The sequence below is a fragment of the Myotis yumanensis genome, unplaced genomic scaffold (assembly GCF_028538775.1).
Source record: "Myotis yumanensis isolate MYYU_CA2020_CCGP unplaced genomic scaffold, mMyoYum1.0.hap1 SCAF_11, whole genome shotgun sequence".
Taxonomy (NCBI): Eukaryota; Metazoa; Chordata; class Mammalia; order Chiroptera; family Vespertilionidae; genus Myotis; species Myotis yumanensis.
Genome location: NW_027223762.1, coordinates 65,432,658 through 65,452,241, shown reverse-complemented (window position 1 = coordinate 65,452,241; position 19,584 = coordinate 65,432,658). Strand labels below are relative to the sequence as shown.

The 19,584-nt window shown below is 49.2% G+C and overlaps 1 protein-coding gene across 45 annotated transcripts in view; it reads left to right on the top strand.

The window, feature by feature from the left end:
* The window catches only part of MAP4K4 (mitogen-activated protein kinase kinase kinase kinase 4), a 192,335-nt gene that overhangs the window by 166,589 nt on the left and 6,162 nt on the right, over positions 1–19,584 (top strand). For 18 of the 45 annotated variants that reach the window (XM_070429794.1, XM_070429798.1, XM_070429787.1 and 15 more), the window contains 8 exons: positions 1,326–1,501; positions 1,940–2,063; positions 3,202–3,393; positions 5,295–5,412; positions 5,684–5,854; positions 10,745–10,888; positions 15,596–15,730; positions 17,700–17,800. In XM_070429794.1, coding sequence (XP_070285895.1) covers positions 1,326–1,501; positions 1,940–2,063; positions 3,202–3,393; positions 5,295–5,412; positions 5,684–5,854; positions 10,745–10,888; positions 15,596–15,730; positions 17,700–17,800 — 1,161 coding nt within the window. The remainder of the gene's footprint in view (positions 1–1,325; positions 1,502–1,939; positions 2,064–3,201; positions 3,394–5,294; positions 5,413–5,683; positions 5,855–10,744; positions 10,889–15,595; positions 15,731–17,699; positions 17,801–19,584) is intronic. The other 27 variants (XM_070429822.1, XM_070429803.1, XM_070429800.1 and 24 more) reach the window with 2 other exon arrangements.

Below are 19,584 nucleotides of genomic sequence, written 5' to 3'. Positions count from 1 at the left end.
TAAAAAAAACTTTTTAAAAAGCCACAACTGTATTCATGCAATGGTTAGCAAGGCTCAAGGTTCATACTTGGTCACTGTGATTTCAGAGGCTCAGGCTCAGGCTCAAAGAAAGGAAACATGCTCCTCACTGGGGAGAAGAAAACTCTGGTGGAACTGCTGGGGGAAAGGCTGCAAGGCCTGCTTTATAAAAAGTCATTGTTTTAAAGTAAAATTCCCAAGTAGAAAGATAAACTTTAGACTTCTGTATGAAAAGTGGACTAAAAATAATAGTCGCGCTTGGGAATTATATTTGGACTAGAGGCCCAGTGCACGGATTCGTGCACAGGTGGGGTCCCTCAGCCGAAACCTGCTCTCTGACATCCCCCAAGGGGTCCCAGGTTGCGAGAGGGCGGTTCTCGGGTGACGTACCATGGAATCAGGCTCCTTCCTCTCTGGTTCCAAGTGCATCACCCAAGAACTGCAGCTGCCAAGTCACCACAGCTCGGCAGCTCCTGTGCTGAGCACCTGCCCCCTGGTGGTCAGTGCACATCAGAGCTACCGGTCGGCAGGTTGCTTAGGCTTTTATAGATAGATAGAAAGAAAGATAGATAGATAGATAGATAGATAATTGATTGAGTCTTAAATATCTCAGTGTAGAGTAGAAAAGGGAAACTTTCCTGTGATTTCTTTTCTCTGATGTTCATATTCACTGGCACCATTGCAAGGTGATAATTTGAAGATTTGGGGTAAGGCAGGGACAGATGGATATTCTCCGTGAAAGAAGACTTTGTGCCTGGTCGGCATGGCTCAGTATTTGAGCTTCCACCTGTGATCCAGGAGGTCCTGGTTTGATTCCTGGTCAGGGCACATGCCTGGGTTGTGGGCTCGATCCCCAGTGTGGGGCATGCAGGAGGCAGCTGATCAATAATTCTCATCATTGATGTTTCTCTCTCTCTCCCTCTTCCCTTCCTCTCTGAAATCAATAAAAATATATTTTTTAAAGAAGACTCTGTTACATAGGCAGGTATCTTTATAACAAGTTCCAAGGATCTGTCTACATACATTTTTTTATCTAGATTCTAGAATTTTATTGTATAGTTGAAAAAATGCTATCAGCTTATCATAAGCAGGTTCTTGTGGGTTTTTTGGTGTGAGATTTGGACTGTTTGACTGTTGGGTCTTTTTTGTCAGAGACCTCACCTTCATATACTGGTAAATGCTCGACCACACAGTTTTCCAAAACTGAGGTTGTGGCTTTTACTAATGGAGAAAGTGAAGAATGTCTCATTCCTTGCTGCTCTCTCCTCTCCCCTATCCTGGCTCACTCTTTTCTGTCCCCGCATTAGGACTTGACTGCACTGGCCAAAGAGCTGCGAGCAGTGGAGGACGTGCGGCCACCGCACAAGGTGACAGACTACTCCTCGTCCAGTGAGGAGTCGGGGACGACGGACGAGGAAGACGATGATGCAGAGCAAGAAGGGACCGGGGAACCCATGTCCGGACCGGAGGACACCAGAGCAGCGTCAGTCCTGGGTGTATTGTAGACAGCAGAGCCCCCACCGAGTCTGTCTGCCCTGGGGACAGGTGGTTCCCTGACCTGTCTTGAGACCGCGAGCGTATAGCGCAGTCGGCCGCCAGTGTGCGTGCATGCCAGTGCCTCTCCCCAGTTCCCCCTGTGTAGTTCCTTTTTTCTTTTTAATTTGAAAGTCCCATAAAAGGGAAATTTCTGATTGCTTTAACTACTTTAACCATAAGCATTCATTCTGATCTTTTTGCTCAAAAACAAACTGTGCCAGCATGAATTTGTTTGTTGAAGGGAAAGTGCTAAGTATTTGTTTTCCTTAAGGAAATGGTCTATGTGTAGCCTGATCTTCTAATGACCTTGAGAAGGTGAGAAGTGTAGACACAATATCCTCAACTGATGGTAATTCATGGTCCTTCACCTCTGGATGTTTCTCAGTAGGTCGTCTCTGAATTTGAGCAATGGGGAAACAGAATCCGTGAGAACCATGATTGTCCATGACGATGTGGAGAGTGAGCCAGCCATGACCCCGTCCAAGGAGGGCACGCTGATTGTCCGCCAGGTACCCATGTCTCCACACACTTGTCAGGCTGAGCTTCTCCTGAGTCATTAACCCACTTGCTCATCCACTCCTCATGCTGTTTCTACATCATCATCTGTTCTCATGTTAACAAGACCTGAGGGCGGAGTGTCTGGGCCAGGGCGGCAGGTGTGAGCTGCACGCCAGGAGCGGGGCTGGCGGCACCCCTGCATCGCTGCCTCTGCACGCCCCCAGCAGCCTCAGCACCAGGCGGAGCCTGTCTGTCTAGAGTAGGAAAGCCACAGGCGGCCTTTAGGAGGCTGCAAGCCAGCGCTGTGCAGGGGCCCTGCAGAGAGCTGTGAGCCGAGCCAGGCAGGAGGGCCCGTGCAGCAGCAGGCGGAGGTCACTCTTGTGTGTCCCAAAATGCTCGCTTCCTTCCCGCCGACCATTAATGTTCCTGCCCAGACGCGCTCAGTTGGGTGACCACCCTACAGCTGTCTGTCCATTGCTTAGCTGAGTTGTGAGGACTGGTGTCTGCTTCTCCTTTAAATAGAACAGGCGCCCGCCCAACACGTTGACTTTTCCCTGAGTGTGTCTCATGCTGTGGCAGTGCATTCGGGTGGAAAGGGAGAAGAACGTGGAAAAGACCAGGATTTAAAGAAGTGACAGGCACTTTCTAGAGCAGGGGTCCTCAAACTACGGCCCGTGGGCCACATGCAAATACAAATATTGTATTTGTGCCCGTTTTGTTTTTTTACTTCAAAATAAGATATGTGCAGTGTGCATAGGAATTTGTTCATAGTTTTTTTTTAAACTATAGTCCGGCCCTCCAACGATCTGAGGGACAGTGAACTGGCCCCCTGTTTAAAAAGTTTGAGGACCCCTGTCCTAGAGCTTTAGACAGAAAGATTTAAAAAGAAAAACCGCTGCTTGTGGTTTTGGTGATGGCAGCTAGAGTGGCAGGCAGAGCAGATGGGCGCCTCTCGGTGCCGCCCGGGCGGGTGCCTCCGTGCTGCTGGCCCTGCGTGGGCGCCAGCAGGGAGGTGGGCAGCAGCCGCCCCCGCCTCTCCATGGAGAGGAGCCGTCAGGAGTCACACAGACCTGAGCAGAGGCAGTTGTCAGGGGCGTAGGCAGCTCCAGCGGCGCCTGAGCGAGACAAGTGTGCCTGTTTTTTCTACAGAGTACAGTTGACCAAAAGCGAGCCAGCCATCATGAGAGCAATGGCTTTGCCGGGCGCATTCACCTCTTGCCAGATCTCTTACAGCAAAGCCATTCCTCCTCCACTTCCTCCACCTCCTCCTCCCCATCTTCCAGCCAGCCGACACCCACCATGTCCCCACAGACACCCCAGGACAAGCTCACTGCTAATGAGGTAGGTCTTGCCCACGCTGGCTGCTCTCCTAGGTTAGACCTGCTGCCTGGTAGGGAGTGTGCAGCGCAGACCTTCCGTGTCCCTCCCTTGCCTTCCCCACCCGCTTTCTTCTGTCACCTCCTCTCCTCCCACCCCCAAGTAACATGGTTCAGATCTGCATACAAATCCCATAACTGGATCAGTCTCCCCCACACCTGCAGCTCACTTCCCTGGTCTCAAGGTCAGTGTAGTTGCATGGCTTTCTGTGTTCAGTTTACTTTCCAAAAGTCTAAATAAAGTGATTGCTGTGTTCTCCGATCCGTTATGTATTTGACATGAAACTCTTAGTCATTTGTGGGACCTTCTTTATTTTTATCCATTAAATAAAGCAAAAGCAGCTGGGAAAGCAGACTTGGCCTCACCTGGGCAAGCTTGCCACCTGAGCAGGCGTGTCCTGCAGACAGGCTGGCTGGCTTCCTGTGGGGCGGCATCGTTTATGTGTTTTCCACCAGCCCCTGTAAAAGGATTTCTTCCCTTTGACATTCACCATCACTCAGAGTTTAAGAAGAGGTCAAGTGTTTTTTGGGGGAAACCTAAACATGTAGGGTTTTCAGCAGGAAGGTCTGGGTGTGCTTTCCATGGGAAGCCTGGAGTGGGCCTCGGGGCTGGCTGTGGCGCTCAGGCGGGTGCTGGGTGATCTTCGCTCTTCGGGACAGGTCTCGCCCCTTCCCCTGCCAGTGACGGAGTGCTCCTCGAGCACCTGTTACTGAACTAAACCTGATTTGATTTCTTGGGAGGTTTGATTTAAATGCATTTGTCGAAGACTTGAAGGAGGTCAGAGGTGGCAGGTCGCTTCTGCCAGTCTTGTCACTGTGAACCTGTAACTGCTGGCCCGCCTACCTGCTTCTGTTTTGGTTCTTTTGTTAGAAAGAATCAGAATGACCCTTCCCCCGCCCTCCGGGGAGCAGGGGCAAGTCGACTGCTAACAAAGCAGGCTCGACACCAGACTGGGCATGGGCTGGGTTGGCCGCTGGTCATGGGACAAGCGCAGGAAGCCCGCGGGGGCAGCTGTGCCAGCTGAGAGCCGAGGAGGGTTGGCTCCAGGACAGGTGACGAGCTGCCCGTCGGGGGAGGTGGGACGGTCGCCAGCCCTGGAGCAGACGGTTCTGTCTCCTCCGCCTGCACACGTCCTCCTTATACTCATTTCGGTTTGCTCCGTTTGCTCTGCTGCACAGTATTTACTACACCCTTTAACCCACTAAACTGGCAAGTTTATTTTCCTGTTTGTTTTGTTTTTAATTGTCATTACATTTTCACTTAACAATTTGTTTCACTTTCCTTGTGTTTTTTTCTGTTAAGTGACATTATTAACCAAAACACTAGTGCTCCTGAAAGAGCAAGGGAGGCGGCTTCTTCTGCCGTGGGCACCGCTCACTCGGAGCCCGTGCGATGCGGTCTGATGGTGACAGTCTAATGGGGGACCGCCCGCGCTCCCCTTGCTTTCTGGCAAGAGGCTCACTTTACAATAAGTAACATAAAGTTAAGATTTGCCAGGATTCCAACATAGATTAATTGGACCTTTTTGGACAGGAAAGTAAATTCAGAAATTGATGAATTGAGATCAAGACATTTCAAACCTCCTTTAGGAGGTTTCATTATTATTATTTGTTTTAAACTACTAGGAGCTTGAAGTGTAGATGTGATGGGCAGCGTGCAGCGTTCTTGGCCTGTGAGCAGTGCTCCTGGGAGGGCCCACGCGTGCTCTGGAGTGTGTGCGTGCACCCAGGCCCCTCAGGCGACTGCGGAGGGTGATGCAGGAGGAGCAGGCCTGGCTGTGGGAACAGTGCAGCTTCGGAGTGGGTTGGAATGTTTTAATGTTTGCCTTTTTCATTGTATTAATAAAATTGAAATTTGCATTGCAGACTCAGTCCGCTAGTAGCACACTCCAGAAACACAAATCCTCCTCCTCCTTTACACCTTTTATAGACCCCCGATTACTGCAGATCTCTCCATCTAGTGGGACAACAGTGACTTCTGTGGGTAAGTAAAGTAGCAGCGAGCAAGCAGCTGACACACAGGACGTGGCCTTTGCGTTGCTCTTGGGTGTCTGGGACACACCCCCTCCCGCTTGCATTGCCTTATTTGCAATGAGCTGCATAGTTGATTTCCTTTTCCCATATTCATCTCCCACGAACTTCTTTTCCTGGACAAAGACTCAGTTATGGCCACGAATATTTCCTTGGTGAGGGGGCGGGAGGCAGGCACAGCGTTGGCGTGTGCAGAAAATAATTCCAAGTGTACTGTGTTTCAGTGGGATTTTCCTGTGATGGAATGAGACCGGAAGCCATAAGGCAAGATCCTACCCGGAAGGGCTCAGTGGTCAATGTGAATCCCACCAACACTAGGCCACAGAGCGACACCCCAGAGATCCGCAAATACAAGAAGAGGTTTAACTCTGAGATCCTGTGTGCTGCCTTGTGGGGTAGGTAGCCTCCTGCCATGCTGGCTCTTGCATTGTGGTTCTGAATGGTAGCCTGGTCTTTTAGGGAAGGGCAGTGGTGTCGTTTGGGGATTTTTTGAAGAGCTGCTCAGGACGAGACGGCAGGTGCCTGTGGTCCCATCCCTGTGGCTTCCGGGCAGCGGGCGGTGCTGGGCTTGTGGCCAGCTGTCCAGCCACCAGGTATTGGGAAGAACGGCTCATCTCCATTTCTTCATGGAAAGAAGCAAAGTGAAAGACAGGAAGACGCTGGGTTTGGTTCATATTTGTGGGGAAAATGGAGAAATTTGTCGAATTATTTTCTTTAGGTGTTTCACTTGAGCTTGTTTTCCTTGCTGTCTGTGCTGTGGACCTGACGCTTTAGAAGCAGGTGCCACTGGCAGGGCCTCTGGCTGTGGGGGCGCCTTCCCCGACCCCTGCAGTGTAGGTGACCGCATGCAGACCAGCCTCGGGGAGGGGCCGTGCACAGACTCTGCCCCACACTCTCTACTGTCCTCTCTGCCGTCCGCTCTGCCCTTCCTCACTGCTCTGCTCCCAGCTCCTCACTGTGTGTGTTCTCCCCTGAACGCCAGCTCTGCTGTCTGTGACAGGGACCTTGCTTCTACTCGGGAAAGTTTCTTACTCCCTGGACACTGCAAGTACGTGCCTGGGACACAGTTCATTCATGGTGGGGTCCAGCACATTCTCCTCATGCGGGTTCCTGGAGTGTCGTCTGCATTCTCCACAAGGGCTGGGCCCGCTCTCCTCACCCTGCCCCCAGCGATTAAGGCTGCCATGAAGCCCCCACATTCACCTCTGACCCTCAAGGGGTCCCTCGTCCTGTCTGTGAAGAAGGGCCCTGCATTTGATAACCTTCCTCCCCGCCCGGCTCCTCCCTCACACCTGCTCAGCCTCCTCCGGGGTCTGGAGGGCTTATCTCCTCCACCCCTTGAAGACACACCTGCTTTCTCTCTTATTCCTTGAGATCTGGACTTTGGTCCTTGTCACTACTGAGTGTTTTAAAGCCCCTAATGATCATAAGAGCGTTTCTTTAGTAGCTGCCAGGTAAAGGAAACAAGCCATTCGGGGGTAATGGGGCTCAGGTGACCGCAGCCGAGGGTGTCGGCACCCACGGCCCTGAGTGCCGAGGCCACTCCGGGGCTGGGCCATCACCTCTGCTCCTAGCACAGGCCATTGGGGCGTTCACATCATCAAAAAGGATTATGTTACATCCAGTGCAAAAGTGTTAAATATGTTAATTTTTAGAAATTGACATTGTTTTTATCTATAATGCTTCTACACTGACTTTATATTCCTCTAATGCCCCGCCAAGTGCTGGGCCCCATTCTGTGTGCCGTTAACTTATTATTATTATTTTTTTTTATGAAATCCTTATTTTTCTTAACTAACTTCTTCGATACCTCTGAGAAAAATAGGAGTGACTTGAGCCAATGTTTTTAAAAATGAAGTGGGACTTTCATTTATCGCTGAGTGAAAAGAAAAGACTGGGCGTGCCTTAGAGTGGAAACGTGCCTACGAGCCGGAGTGTTGGAGTGGCTCAGTGGCTGGGTCAGCAGGGAGGGTTTCCTTAACCTGCAGTGATGGCTGCTGTGACTGTGAAGTTCAAGTCGGCCTCGTAGAGACGGGGGCCGAAGAGCCCAAGCACCTGTGAGAGGTGGACTCGGAATGTTTCTCTGCAGCAGAAATCACAGCATTTCTGTCCTGCTAACCATTGTTGGATGCCTTCGCTTTTTTGTACCTTCAGGGAAAGGGCTGGAGGACAAATTGCTGCATATTTATTATGTTTTTAATAAGGCAGTCTTCCCCTTCACAGCCAGGATTATTTTAACACATTTTTTTTACGTGGTTGTTTCCATCCTTACATTCAGAATGAACTAGAGGCCCAATGCATGAAATTTGCACACAGGTAGGGTCCCTAGGCCTGGCTGGTGATCAGGGCCGATTGGGGCCTTCCGGCTGCCTGCTGGGGCCTCCCTTCCCTGGCTGCAGGCTGCCAGCCTGGGCCTTCCTTCGTTCTGCGCCACCCCCTGGTGGTCAGTGCACGTCATAGCAAGCAGTCGAACTCCCGGTCTCCCAGTCCAACTCCTGAGAAGACACTTGGCATATTAGCCTTTTCTATATATAGATTATCTGCAGCTAACTGTATATTATTGCACTTACCATGGAATTTAAAGGAATTTAAATCACGTGTTATGCAGCTCTTAGCCACTCTCCCAGCAGCCTACGCCAGGTTCCTCTGACTGCGCTCACAGTTCCTAGCACCATGCGCCTCTGAACAGTTAGCAAACGTTTAGTTACACCCAGCAGCCAGAGGTTTAAACTGTATTTATGGGAAGTCATTGCAGCATGTGAGCTCACTGTCTCCTAAGCCCCTCGTCTCCCAGGGGTGGTCTCCCAGTGACTGGCATGTCCCTTTCGCGCTGGCTCTCAGCACTTGGCACAGTGCTGGGAAGTGTGTGCTGGTGACGTGGAAGGTGGGATGCGAGGGCCAACCCAGCTGCAGTTCTGTGTGTGTGAAAAGATGTTTCAGCGTTATCTTTTATTTCATTATTTTTTCTTACTGTAAAATTTTGATTGCTATTTGAACACTATTTTTGGAAACCACAAATGATAGCTTTCACAAGGCTCATGTTTTGGGTGGTTATTACCAGATCTTGGATGTAGATCAGTGGTTCTCAACCTTCTGGCCCTTTAAATACAGTTCCTCATGTTGTGACCCAACCATAAAATTATTTTTGTTGCTACTTCATAACTGTAATGTTGCTACTGTTGTGAATCGTAATGTAAATATCTGCTATGCAGGATGGTCTTAGGCGACCCCTGTGAAAGGGTCGTTCGACCGCCAAAGGGGTTGCGACCCACAGGTTGAGAACCGGTGATGTAGATGCTTTTAGGTACTTGATATTGAAGGTTGACCAGGAAAATGCTGGAATATTGTGAAATGAAGTGAAACCTTTGGAACGGACCTGTCCGACGGCAGTTCTGTCGGTTAGTGTTTTGTTTTATCTACTGCAAATATTTTTAAAGCTGCTTGGAATCACCTCACTTAGGTGGGAAGGGAAACACTGAGAACAACGTCCAAATGAGCTTCACTTTGATTCTCGGCAAAGCAGGCTCCAGGGAGCGGAGCAGGCCGTCCCGTCTCCTGTGGTAACCTGTGCTAGGTGGACGGCAGTTCTTCCAGCACTGAGTCGCTGGGAGCCTGCTGGGAGGGTGAGCAGGCAGGGAGCCGGGAGCCTGCTGGGAAGGTGAACAGGGAGCCGGGAGCCTGCTGGGAAGGTGAACAGGGAGCCGGGAGCCTGCTGGGAGGGTGAGCAGACAGAGAGCCGGGAGCCTGCTGGGAGGGTGAACAGACAGGGAGCCGGGAGCCTGCTGGGAGGGTGAGCAGGGAGCCGGGAGCCTGCTGGGAGGGTGAGCAGACAGGGAGCCAGGACCCTGCTGGGAGGGTGAGCAGACAGGGAGCCGGGAGCCTGCTGGGAGGGTGAGCAGACAGGGAGCCGGGAGCCTGCTGGGAGGGTGAGCAGACAGGGAGCAGGGAGCCTGCTGGGAGGGTGAGCAGACAGGGAGCCGGGAGCCTGCTGGGAGGGTGAGCAGACAGGGAGCCGGGAGCCTGCTGGGAAGGTGAACAGGGAGCCGGGAGCCTGCTGGGAGGGTGAGCAGACAGGGAGCCGGGAGCCTGCTTGGAGGGTGAGCAGGGAGCTGGGAGCCTGCTGGGAGGGTGAGCAGGCAGGGTGCCGGGAGGGAGTATTGTTCATGTGAAGATTTCTGGGAGTCGGGAGCATATATTAGTATATGTGTGTAACAAAACGTGGACCATGGGGTTCAAGAAATACATACTTTGCTCTGTATCATTTCATCCACCTGAAAGTACTTATTGAGCAAATACTTCCTGAAGGCACAGATACCTGAGTTCAGGTCTCAGTGATTTTATTTCCCGGTTTAGGGAATTAGTGCAGATGTGTGTGCCCAGGCTCCTGGCACTATCGGTGACCTCTGCTCCGTGTTCAGAGTTCCTTCAGACCCAGGAAGAAAGGGCACTTGGGGAAGGAAGTGGCTGGGGCAGGTGTGAGTGCTCGCCGAGGCTGTGGCGGAGGCCGTTGAAGTACAGTCTGGCTCGATGAAGACTTGGGTGCACAGTCACGGGGAAGGGCAGGGTGCTGTACCCCCCAGGCATCGTCTTGGGGAAAACAGGGAAGGAGGGGATGGAGTTAGGAGTTAGTGGTTCACAGGTGCTGCTCCAGCAGCCACACAGCAAGGGGTGTATGGAAATGAGGGGCACTGGCTACAGCCGGGGCGGGGGGGGGGCGGGGGGGGGGGGGTTGGGGGGGGCGTGAGAAGCGGGGGCTGAGGGCAGGTGCAGCTTCTTTCTTGGTGATGATGGGGAGTGTGAGTAAGAGCAGCAGTCGCCAGCCTTTCGGACCTCAGGGACCACCGGGTGGTGACCACTGTGGAAGAGAACCTCAGCCTGACGACCGAAGCCAGACAACTGAAGGGCTGTGTGCATGCGGCCCTCTCAATGGAAATAGCAGAGAAGGAACTGTGCGCTCAGGAAGTGAGGCGAAGGCTTGCTCAGTGTCGAGTGTGGCGACTGAGCTCTAGTACCAAGAAGTGAGCGCAAGGCAGTCTGGGGAGCTGGGTGAGCAGAGCTGGCGGACTCGGAGGAGAGCAGGTGCGGCGCGCTCACTTTCCCCTCACATCCTTTTCTCTATCTGAGTAAATATTCCCATCACTGACTACTCTCCTGTGACTGTGCCGAGATTCCTTCCTGTGGGTGAGTTAGGAAACCACTCTGCCAGCCAGGTGGCTCCCTCTCCGTGCCCCCAGCCTGCCTGCCAAACACAGTGTAACCCAGGCCTGTCTGTGTCCTTGAAACAGGAGTGAATTTGTTAGTGGGAACAGAAAGTGGCCTGATGCTGCTGGACAGAAGTGGCCAAGGGAAGGTATACCCTCTGATCAACCGAAGACGATTTCAGCAGATGGATGTCCTCGAAGGCTTGAATGTTTTGGTGACAATATCTGGTAAGTACTTGCTCAGGAAAGCAGGGTTGTAGCACTGTTTCAAACAGCACCTCCTAGCACTGACCTTCAGCTACCTCATCTTCTGAAGTAACGGCTGCATGAAATGAGATACAGCCAGATCAGGTGTGACTCGCCGCACACCCTAACCCCAGGTGCACTCTAACTCCGGGTGCACTCTAACCCCAGGTGCATCCTATACCCGGGTGCACTCTAACCCCAGGTGCACCCTAATCCCGGTGCACTCTAACCCCAGGTGCACTCTACCCCCAGGTGCACCCTACCCCCTGGTGCACTCTACCCCCGGGTGCACTCTAACCCCAGGTGCACCCTAACCCCGGTGCACTCTAACCCCAGGTGCACCCTAACCCCGGTGCACTCTAACCCCAGGTGCACTCTACCCCCGGGTGCACTCTAACCCCAGGTGCACTCTACCCCCGGGTGCACTCTAACCCCAGGTGCACCCTAACCCCAGGTGCACTCTACCCCCGGGTGCACTCTAACCCCAGGTGCATCCTATACCCGGGTGCACTCTAACCCCAGGTGCACCCTAATCCCGGTGCACCCTAACCCCAGGTGCACTCTACCCCCGGGTGCACTCTAACCCCAGGTGCACTCTACCCCCGGGTGCACTCTACCCCCGGGTGCACCCTATACCCGGGTGCACTCTAACCCCAGGTGCACTCTACCCCCGGGTGCACTCTAACCCCAGGTGCACCCTAACCCCAGGTGCACTCTACCCCCGGGTGCACTCTAACCCCAGGTGCATCCTATACCCGGGTGCACTCTAACCCCAGGTGCACCCTAATCCCGGTGCACCCTAACCCCAGGTGCACTCTACCCCCGGGTGCACTCTAACCCCAGGTGCACTCTACCCCCGGGTGCACTCTACCCCCGGGTGCACCCTATACCCGGGTGCACTCTAACCCCAGGTGCACTCTAACCCCAGGTGCACTCTACCCCCCGGGTGCACTCTACCCCCGGGTGCACTTTAACCCCAGGTGCACTCTACCCCCGGGTGCACTCTAACCCCAGGTGCACCCTATACCCGGGTGCACTCTAACCCCAGGTGCACCCTACCCCCGGGTGCACTCTACCCCCGGATGCACCCTATACCCGGGTGCACTCTAACCCCAGGTGCACTCTACCCCCAGGTGCACTCTAACCCCAGGTGCAGCCTAACCCCGTGCACTCTAACCCCAGGTGCAGCCTAACCCCGTGCACTCTAACCCCAGGTGCACCCTATACCCGGGTGCACCCTAACCCCGGTGCACTCTAACCCCAGGTGCATCCTACCCCCAGGTGCACCCTAACCCCAGGTGCATCCGAACCCCGCCTGCACCCTACCACCATTCCTCTGAGGAGCAGCCTTGGGAAGCACGGGAGCCCCGGGCATGGACACCCCCACGACCCACACTGCCCTGTGGCTCCTTGGCGTGTAGGTCTGTGCCGCTTCCACCCGTGCTACTCTTCATGCAAAGGCACTGCTCCTGCCACAGTAGTAAAAGCAACGTGTTTTTTCTTCCATCAGTTAACACCATAAGTTTCTTTTCAGAAAGAGCACCTTTTTTAGTATAAATTATGTAGTAAATGTTCATTATTGAAAGTGATAAACTACTGCAGAAAAGCAAGTAGAAGAAGTAAAACCTAAAATCATCCAAAGATAAGGTGTATTAACCTTTCGGTTTTTAATTTCCAGTCTTTTAAGCATAGACACACTCAAAATACACTTACGGGGGAAAAACCTATGTAAAAATGGTTATGCAATGTTTCAAAACATCCAGAGAATAAAAATGAGAAAATAGGATACCCATCTACTGACTAGCTGGTTTTAATAGAAGTTAAAACACACTGTTGTCCATGCAGTTAGCATGCCCTCTGCCCGCCTCCCACAGGAACCACTGTCCTGTGTGCCCTCCATTCCTGTGTCCAAACCTTGCAGCCTGCTCTTCCCGTCATTGAACGTTCTCCATGATCCCGTGCTTTACAGACCCAGTGCTTCTCTGCGTAGCTGTCCTAACATTCACTCGCCTTCTGTTGTATGTCTTTCTGTCCACCCCCTCCCCCTCATGTATGCGTGTTTCACAAATGTCTTTGTAGCTTGCTTATCCGTGAGCATGCATACTCATGTTTCATAGATTGTAATTTCCTAATAACTTGTATTGGTGCTGGGATCAAAGAGGATGCAAAATTATGACTTTCTTTTTTTTTTAATATATTTTTATTGATTTCAATATTAATGATGAGAGAGAACCATTGATCGGCTGCCTCCAGCACACCCCCCATTGGGGATCGAGCCTGCAAACCTGGCACGTGCCCTTGACCAGAATCGAAGCTGGGACCCTTCAGTCTGCAGGCCGATGCTCTATCCACTGAGCCAAACCAGCTAGGGCAAAATTATGACTTTCAATAGGTCTTAGTTTTGATTTAGTTATCTGCTAACTCAATCTTGTTGTGTTTGTTTATATGTAACAAATTTCTTGCAGTTATTTTAGTTTTCAAATAGGCTTTTGGTTGAAAGTAAAGGTGTTTGTTGAAATGCAGAAATGTCACCATCCCACTTAAGTGAGAAAACAGTCATTAAAAACTTGAGTGCTGGTGGGGAGTGGGTTCTGAAACGGGAGGTACGCAAATCTGCACATAGAAGAGGCTGAGACTTCACTCTGCTGTGCCATGGAGGGCTATGATCAGCTGGTGCCAATGATAATTTTTTGGTCTAATTTTCCACATTCTTTTTTAGCAGCTTTTAATGGTTTTCACAATCATAAAAGTAATACATGTCAACTGTAGAAGCTTCAAAAATAGGAACACTTAGAAAGCGTAAATGTTACTCCTGTCTTTGGCATAACTTGTTAACATTTTGTATTTTCTTCTCTTTTCTATAAATATATCTCACAATATGGGAATAAAACACTTTACATAAACTCTGTGGTCTTTGTTTCACCATATTCAATATTCTCCCAAATTCTTCAAAATTTAAAAAGTATAAGACGTAGTACAGAAAGTGCACAGATGCTGAGTCTACAGCTCAGTGATATCAGTTAGAACCCACACAGCCCGCACTGGCGAGAGAGCAGCCGCACCCAGACCCTCCCTCGTGCAGCCTGTCAGTCACAGACGGAAACATGCTCCTGACTTTAACACCTTCGATTGATTTTGCCTTCATTGAACTGAAGTCATATTAATGGTAAAGTCATAAGTAGTATTCTATTGCTGGCCACTTTAAGTCCATAGTTTATATTGGGGTGCACTCTTGTGTTGTGCATTCTGGGTTCCGACAGTGCATAATTACCCACCACGACAGTGTCATACAGACTATTCTCACTGCCCTGAAAAGCCCCTGGCTCCACCTGCTCACCCCTCTGCCCACGCCCCTGCAGCAGCTGATCTTTCTTACTGTCTCACCCTTGCCTTTTTCAGGTGACAGTTGGAATCACAGCATGTAGCCTTTCAGACTGTTTAGTTTCAAATTTCCAACTGCTTTGGCAATATATAGGAAAGAAGTTGACTTTAAAAAAACACATTTTTTATTGATTTTGGAGAGAGGGAAGGAGAGAGTGAGGGGGAGAGAGAGAAACAGCAATCAGCTGCCTCCTGCACACCCCCACCAGGGATTGAGCCCGCAACCCAGGTATCTGCCCTGACAGGGAATCAAGCCAGTGACCTCCCGGTCCATGGGCCGACATTCCAACCAGCTGAGCCACCCAGCCAGGGCTTACCTGGATTTTTATCATGAGATGGTGCTGGGTTTTGTCAAATGCTTTTGTGTGTGGATGGTTTATAGCTGTATTTGTTCCTCTTTATTCCTGTGGGTGACCATGTCACACTCATTCTGCTGTTGATAGACACTCGTGTTGCTTCCTCTGTGGGGCTGTTACAAACAATGTTCATGTATGTGGGAGCTCATATACACACATGTATATGAGGAGAGAAATGACTGGATCATAGCAATGTATATGTTTATTCTGCTTTCATAGATAATGCCGAGCTTATCAAAGTAGTTCTAACAAATTTCAACACTAGTTACTCAAGTTTTTAGTTATTCCACATGTCTCCTGCTTTCAGTATTATTGCTCTTTTTAGTTCTAGACACAAATAGGTGTATGCCTTTGTGCCTCGTTATGTCTAATGTGCATTCACTATTGACTTTTGAGAGCAGTACCTCTGTATGTATCTATGAGATGACTTCTGCCCGCTCCAGTCGCTTGCCCAGTCTTTCTATTGGGCCATGTCTTCCAGTTGATTTATAAGAGTTCTTACAAATTCTGGATGCTGTGGCACACATCTCCAATTTGTAGGTAGCCTTCTGTGGATGAAGTCCCCGTTGGTGATTTATTTAACCCTGTGCTGCCTAATGGGAAGTAATAGCTATGCTGGAGGGTTTTGAGAATCAGATAACATGATATACATGAAAGCATCTTACTAGCTCTGTTGATTATTTGTTGTGAAAGTGTTTGTACTACTTTGTGGTTTATTGACACTGTTCGTCTACATAAGTGTGAGTTCTTTTTAAAATCTTCCTTTTAACTCAGGCTATACCTGGTGATAATTCTTGGGTTTCAGAGTCCCCCTGAAGACCCTGAATTTAATTTCTAGTAAAACTACTGCAACATGACTCCCTTAGGGAGACAGTATTTATTGTTTATGGAAGTTTCTTTTGGTTACTGTTGTTATTGATGAGGATATCTACTTTTTTATTTGTTTTACTAGGCAAAAAGGATAAGTTGCGTGTCTACTATTTGTCCTGGTTAAGGAATAAAATCCTTCACAATGACCCAGAAGTGGAGAAGAAGCAGGGGTGGACCACCGTGGGCGACTTGGAAGGCTGTGTGCACTATAAAGTGGGTGAGTCCCAGCGGGCCGTGGGCGTGCTTTCCAGGGTTTCGTTGGCGTTTCACTTAAAGCCCACGTGTTCATAAAGCCCTCATTGTAACTTGTTCCTGAGACGCAGCTCATTACTGTGACTGTAAGGCACCTTCCCTCCTGGAGACTCGGTGGACGCAGGGGCACCTCTGAGCAGGCACACTCCCCCCTGCGATGCAGCACGTCCGATGGAGGGGTCCGCCCTTCCTCTTTGACAGGCCACACTCTGCCCTGTAAGATGTGTTCACATGAACTCCAGGGAAGTCGGTCGACTTGGAGGACTGAGGGCCAAGGACTCCGGGTCCTGGGCATCTGGTGGGGCCTGCACGAGTTTGACAACGGCCGTGCTTGGCATTTTGAATCAAGTCCACTGTGCAAGCTCCTGCGCTCTTAACTAGGAAATGAACCTGGCCGGCCAGTCGGTGTCTCCTGGCAACTCCGTTTTTTCTTTTTGGCATGCATGCTGTGGTTCTATGCAATAACACCTCACAAAAACAAAACAAAAAACCGTTTTCTTTGTGTATAAAAAAATCAAAATACCAGTATGGATGTTGGAAATAGAGGGGAAATCATGGTGCTGAGTCAAATTGAAGTTTTATGGGAGAGAGGATCTACTATCATTCCTCATTTAAAGGGGAGCTTGAGAAGATCCAGTGTCTGTCAGCCTTATTGTCAGCATAAGGGGCCTGCGAGCATTGGCTTCTGCTTGTGCGTTTCCTTCGGTTCCGTGTTTATGAAGTGCATGCTACTGGCCGTTCTCTGCTGCCAGGATGCCACCGTGGTTGGCATTGTCTTCTTGCTTACATGAGCTGTCCGCAGTCCGCAGTCCCTGGCCAGTGATGGTCACAGCACTCGCCAGCATTAGAACGATTCTGAGTGGTACCAGACAGTACTGGTGTCTCCTGGGCATAGACCTTGGGATTAGGATTTTCTGGGTTGTATTTATGTGAAACATTTTTGTTTGTTGAGGTGTAACTAAACTCATCCAAGTCTAAACTTAATGAAACAGCTCCCAAGAGCTGAACTGTTTATGATAGACTATCCTGCAGGGGGCACTAGAGGCGGCCGTGTGGAGGGAATGGGTTTTCATCAGAACAAGCAGAGCCCTCTTGTGACTCATTCCCACGGTATCGCAAGCATTTTCTGGAGATAAGGTTGCGTGAGGCGTCACTTATTTGAATGGTGGCAAGATGGCATTGAACAGGGAGAGGCATCAGGTTGGCAAGCCTGACTCTCATGTGCAAAGGAAGAGACCATTGACAAAGGGACTGGGGTCTGCCCAGACCAGTGCATGCCTGTGCTCAGGGCTCTCGGGGGTTTGTTTCAGCAGAGTCACCCCTGCAAGGTCAAAACAGCGGTTACAGGGGCATTCGATATGTGTGTGTGTACACGTACCTCTATTTCTGTGTGTAGATCATTGAAGAGACATTGTCTTTACTACTGCTCTTTTATACGGAACTTTAGGTGGGATCCTTGCAATCACTGCCTCTCTAGGGCTAGTGTGGTTGGGAATGGTACTTGGTCTCACACACAAACAGAGAATCCAGCCTCTGCCAGGGGGTGTTTTGGTACAGACTCCTGTGCCTCGGCCTCGTGCTGTGATTGAGGGATTCTTGATGGATTAGTCTCATCACTGTCCTTTCCAAGTGCTACTGAGCCCTTCCTTGACTTTGGGGGGTACGCCTGGCATTGCCCCGGATAATTAAATACTTGCAGTATAAGATTAGGAGCAAGGGAGGGTACTCAATGGTAGTAACCAGCGAATTGAACAGCCTGAATCATGCACAAAAGAACTTGAAAAGGAAACTGAGGCTTGATCTCACTCAGCATTTTCCTCCTGTTGGTTTGGATGAACCAAAAGAAGTCATCTTTATAAAGTTTGCAGAAGACAGCCCAAAGAATTTAGAGTTCCATGTTGATACTGACTTGTGTTCTCATTTGTTTTTTTCAGTAAAATATGAAAGAATCAAATTTCTCGTAATTGCTTTGAAGAGTTCGGTGGAAGTGTATGCATGGGCACCCAAGCCATACCACAAGTTTATGGCCTTTAAGGTAACAACATCGAGTGCACTTAAAAGTAACATTAGTCATGCACACTGCAACCAACAAGTTTAACAACCGGAAACAGTTAACACTGATGGTGTAAAAGCTATCACTAATAGTGTAAAAGCTGTTACTGATAGTATAAAAGCTGTCACTAATGGTGTGAAAGCTGTCACTAATAGTGTCTAACTTCCCACAAGAGCGGCCGTCTCTAACGTCAAGCCTCGCTCTGCTCTCCAGGCCCTAGTGTGGGATGGAGAGCGGGCGCCGTGCAGACCTGGTCGCCGTGCCAGTGTGGCAGCAGGAAGCGGCAGAGGCACACTGCCTCCACTGACCTTCCACTGTCCTCAGGGATGTGTCTAATGTAGATAACAAAACAGTATCCAACAATAGACAGCTGTAAGGTGTGTTTATTCAACAGCGTACTGGTTAAAAATTGTTACAGTCCTAGCTGAGGCCTCAGTAGTTAGAGCGTCAGCCCAAGAACTGAAGGGTCCCAGGTTCATTTCTGGTCAAGGGCACATACCGCAGTTGTAGGCTTGATCCCCAGCCCCAATGGTGGTGTGTGTGGGAGGCAACCAATCCATGTATTTCTCTCTGTGTGTCTCTCTCCCATCCCTTCCACTCTCTCAAAAAATCAATGGGAAAAATATGCTTTTGTGAGGATTAACAAGAATTTAAAAAATAAAAAAATAAAATTAATTACAGAAATTCTTAATGACACCAGGAATGAATAGTATAGTATTACACCCTAAATAGAAAAGTAGATTAAAATGTATAATATACCATTTTTGTTTAATGAAAAAATTGAAAAGTATTTTTATTTTATATGGGTATTTTTGATATTTTAAAAATAACTTTAGAGTTTGCACTAGATACAAATTTATGAAATTTTTAATTGAAATGATAGTACTGTGACATTAGATATTGTAAATACCTAACTTAACACATTGCGGACGGATCACGAGAATTCTCGCTTCACATTATACAGTGTTTTATGAAGTATCATACTTTAAAAAGATATTAGCTTGTAAGGACATATAATAAATAACTTCAAAATGCAATGGGTATTTAATTTTAAAGCATGCCTTTAACATTTATGTAAAACGTTTTTTGTACTCCTTCAATAGAAACTTATCTGGCCACTGGGTGAAGCTAGCTAGCAATAAAACTACTGGTCCACAATGTGTTAATAATATCATTTCTAATATTAGACACAAAACCTTAAGCATAGCCTCTGTGGCTGTTTAGGGTGAGAATTTAAGAATTTTTCATCCAAAATGACTCTATTTATTTAAAAAAATAGTTTTGATATATTTTATTCAGGGTAAATCACCTTTAATTACTAGGGAAATTGACATATTTAGATTGCTTATTGCTTGATTCCCAGGAGAGCTGGCTAAATGGGGTTATCATATTGCTTAAAAAATAAATCTACAGCCCTAACTGGTTTGACTCAGTGGATAGAGCGTCGGCCTGCAGACTGAAGAGTCCCAGGTTTGATTGCTGTTAAGGGCACGTGCCCAGGTTGTGGGCTCACTCCCCAGTAGGGGGCATGCGGGAGGCAGCAGATCAATGATTCTCTCTCATCACTGATATTTCTCTCTCTTTCTCTCTCTCTGTCTCTCTCTCCCTCTCTGAAATCAATAAAAATATATTTAATAAATAAATAAATATACATATTATTGAATGAAAGTAATTGGTTATGAAATTACAATGATCTTGAGATCGGTTCTTAATATATTCTCTGTGTTAAAGGCACTGTACTAGTTGCTTTGAGTATCTTATTTAAA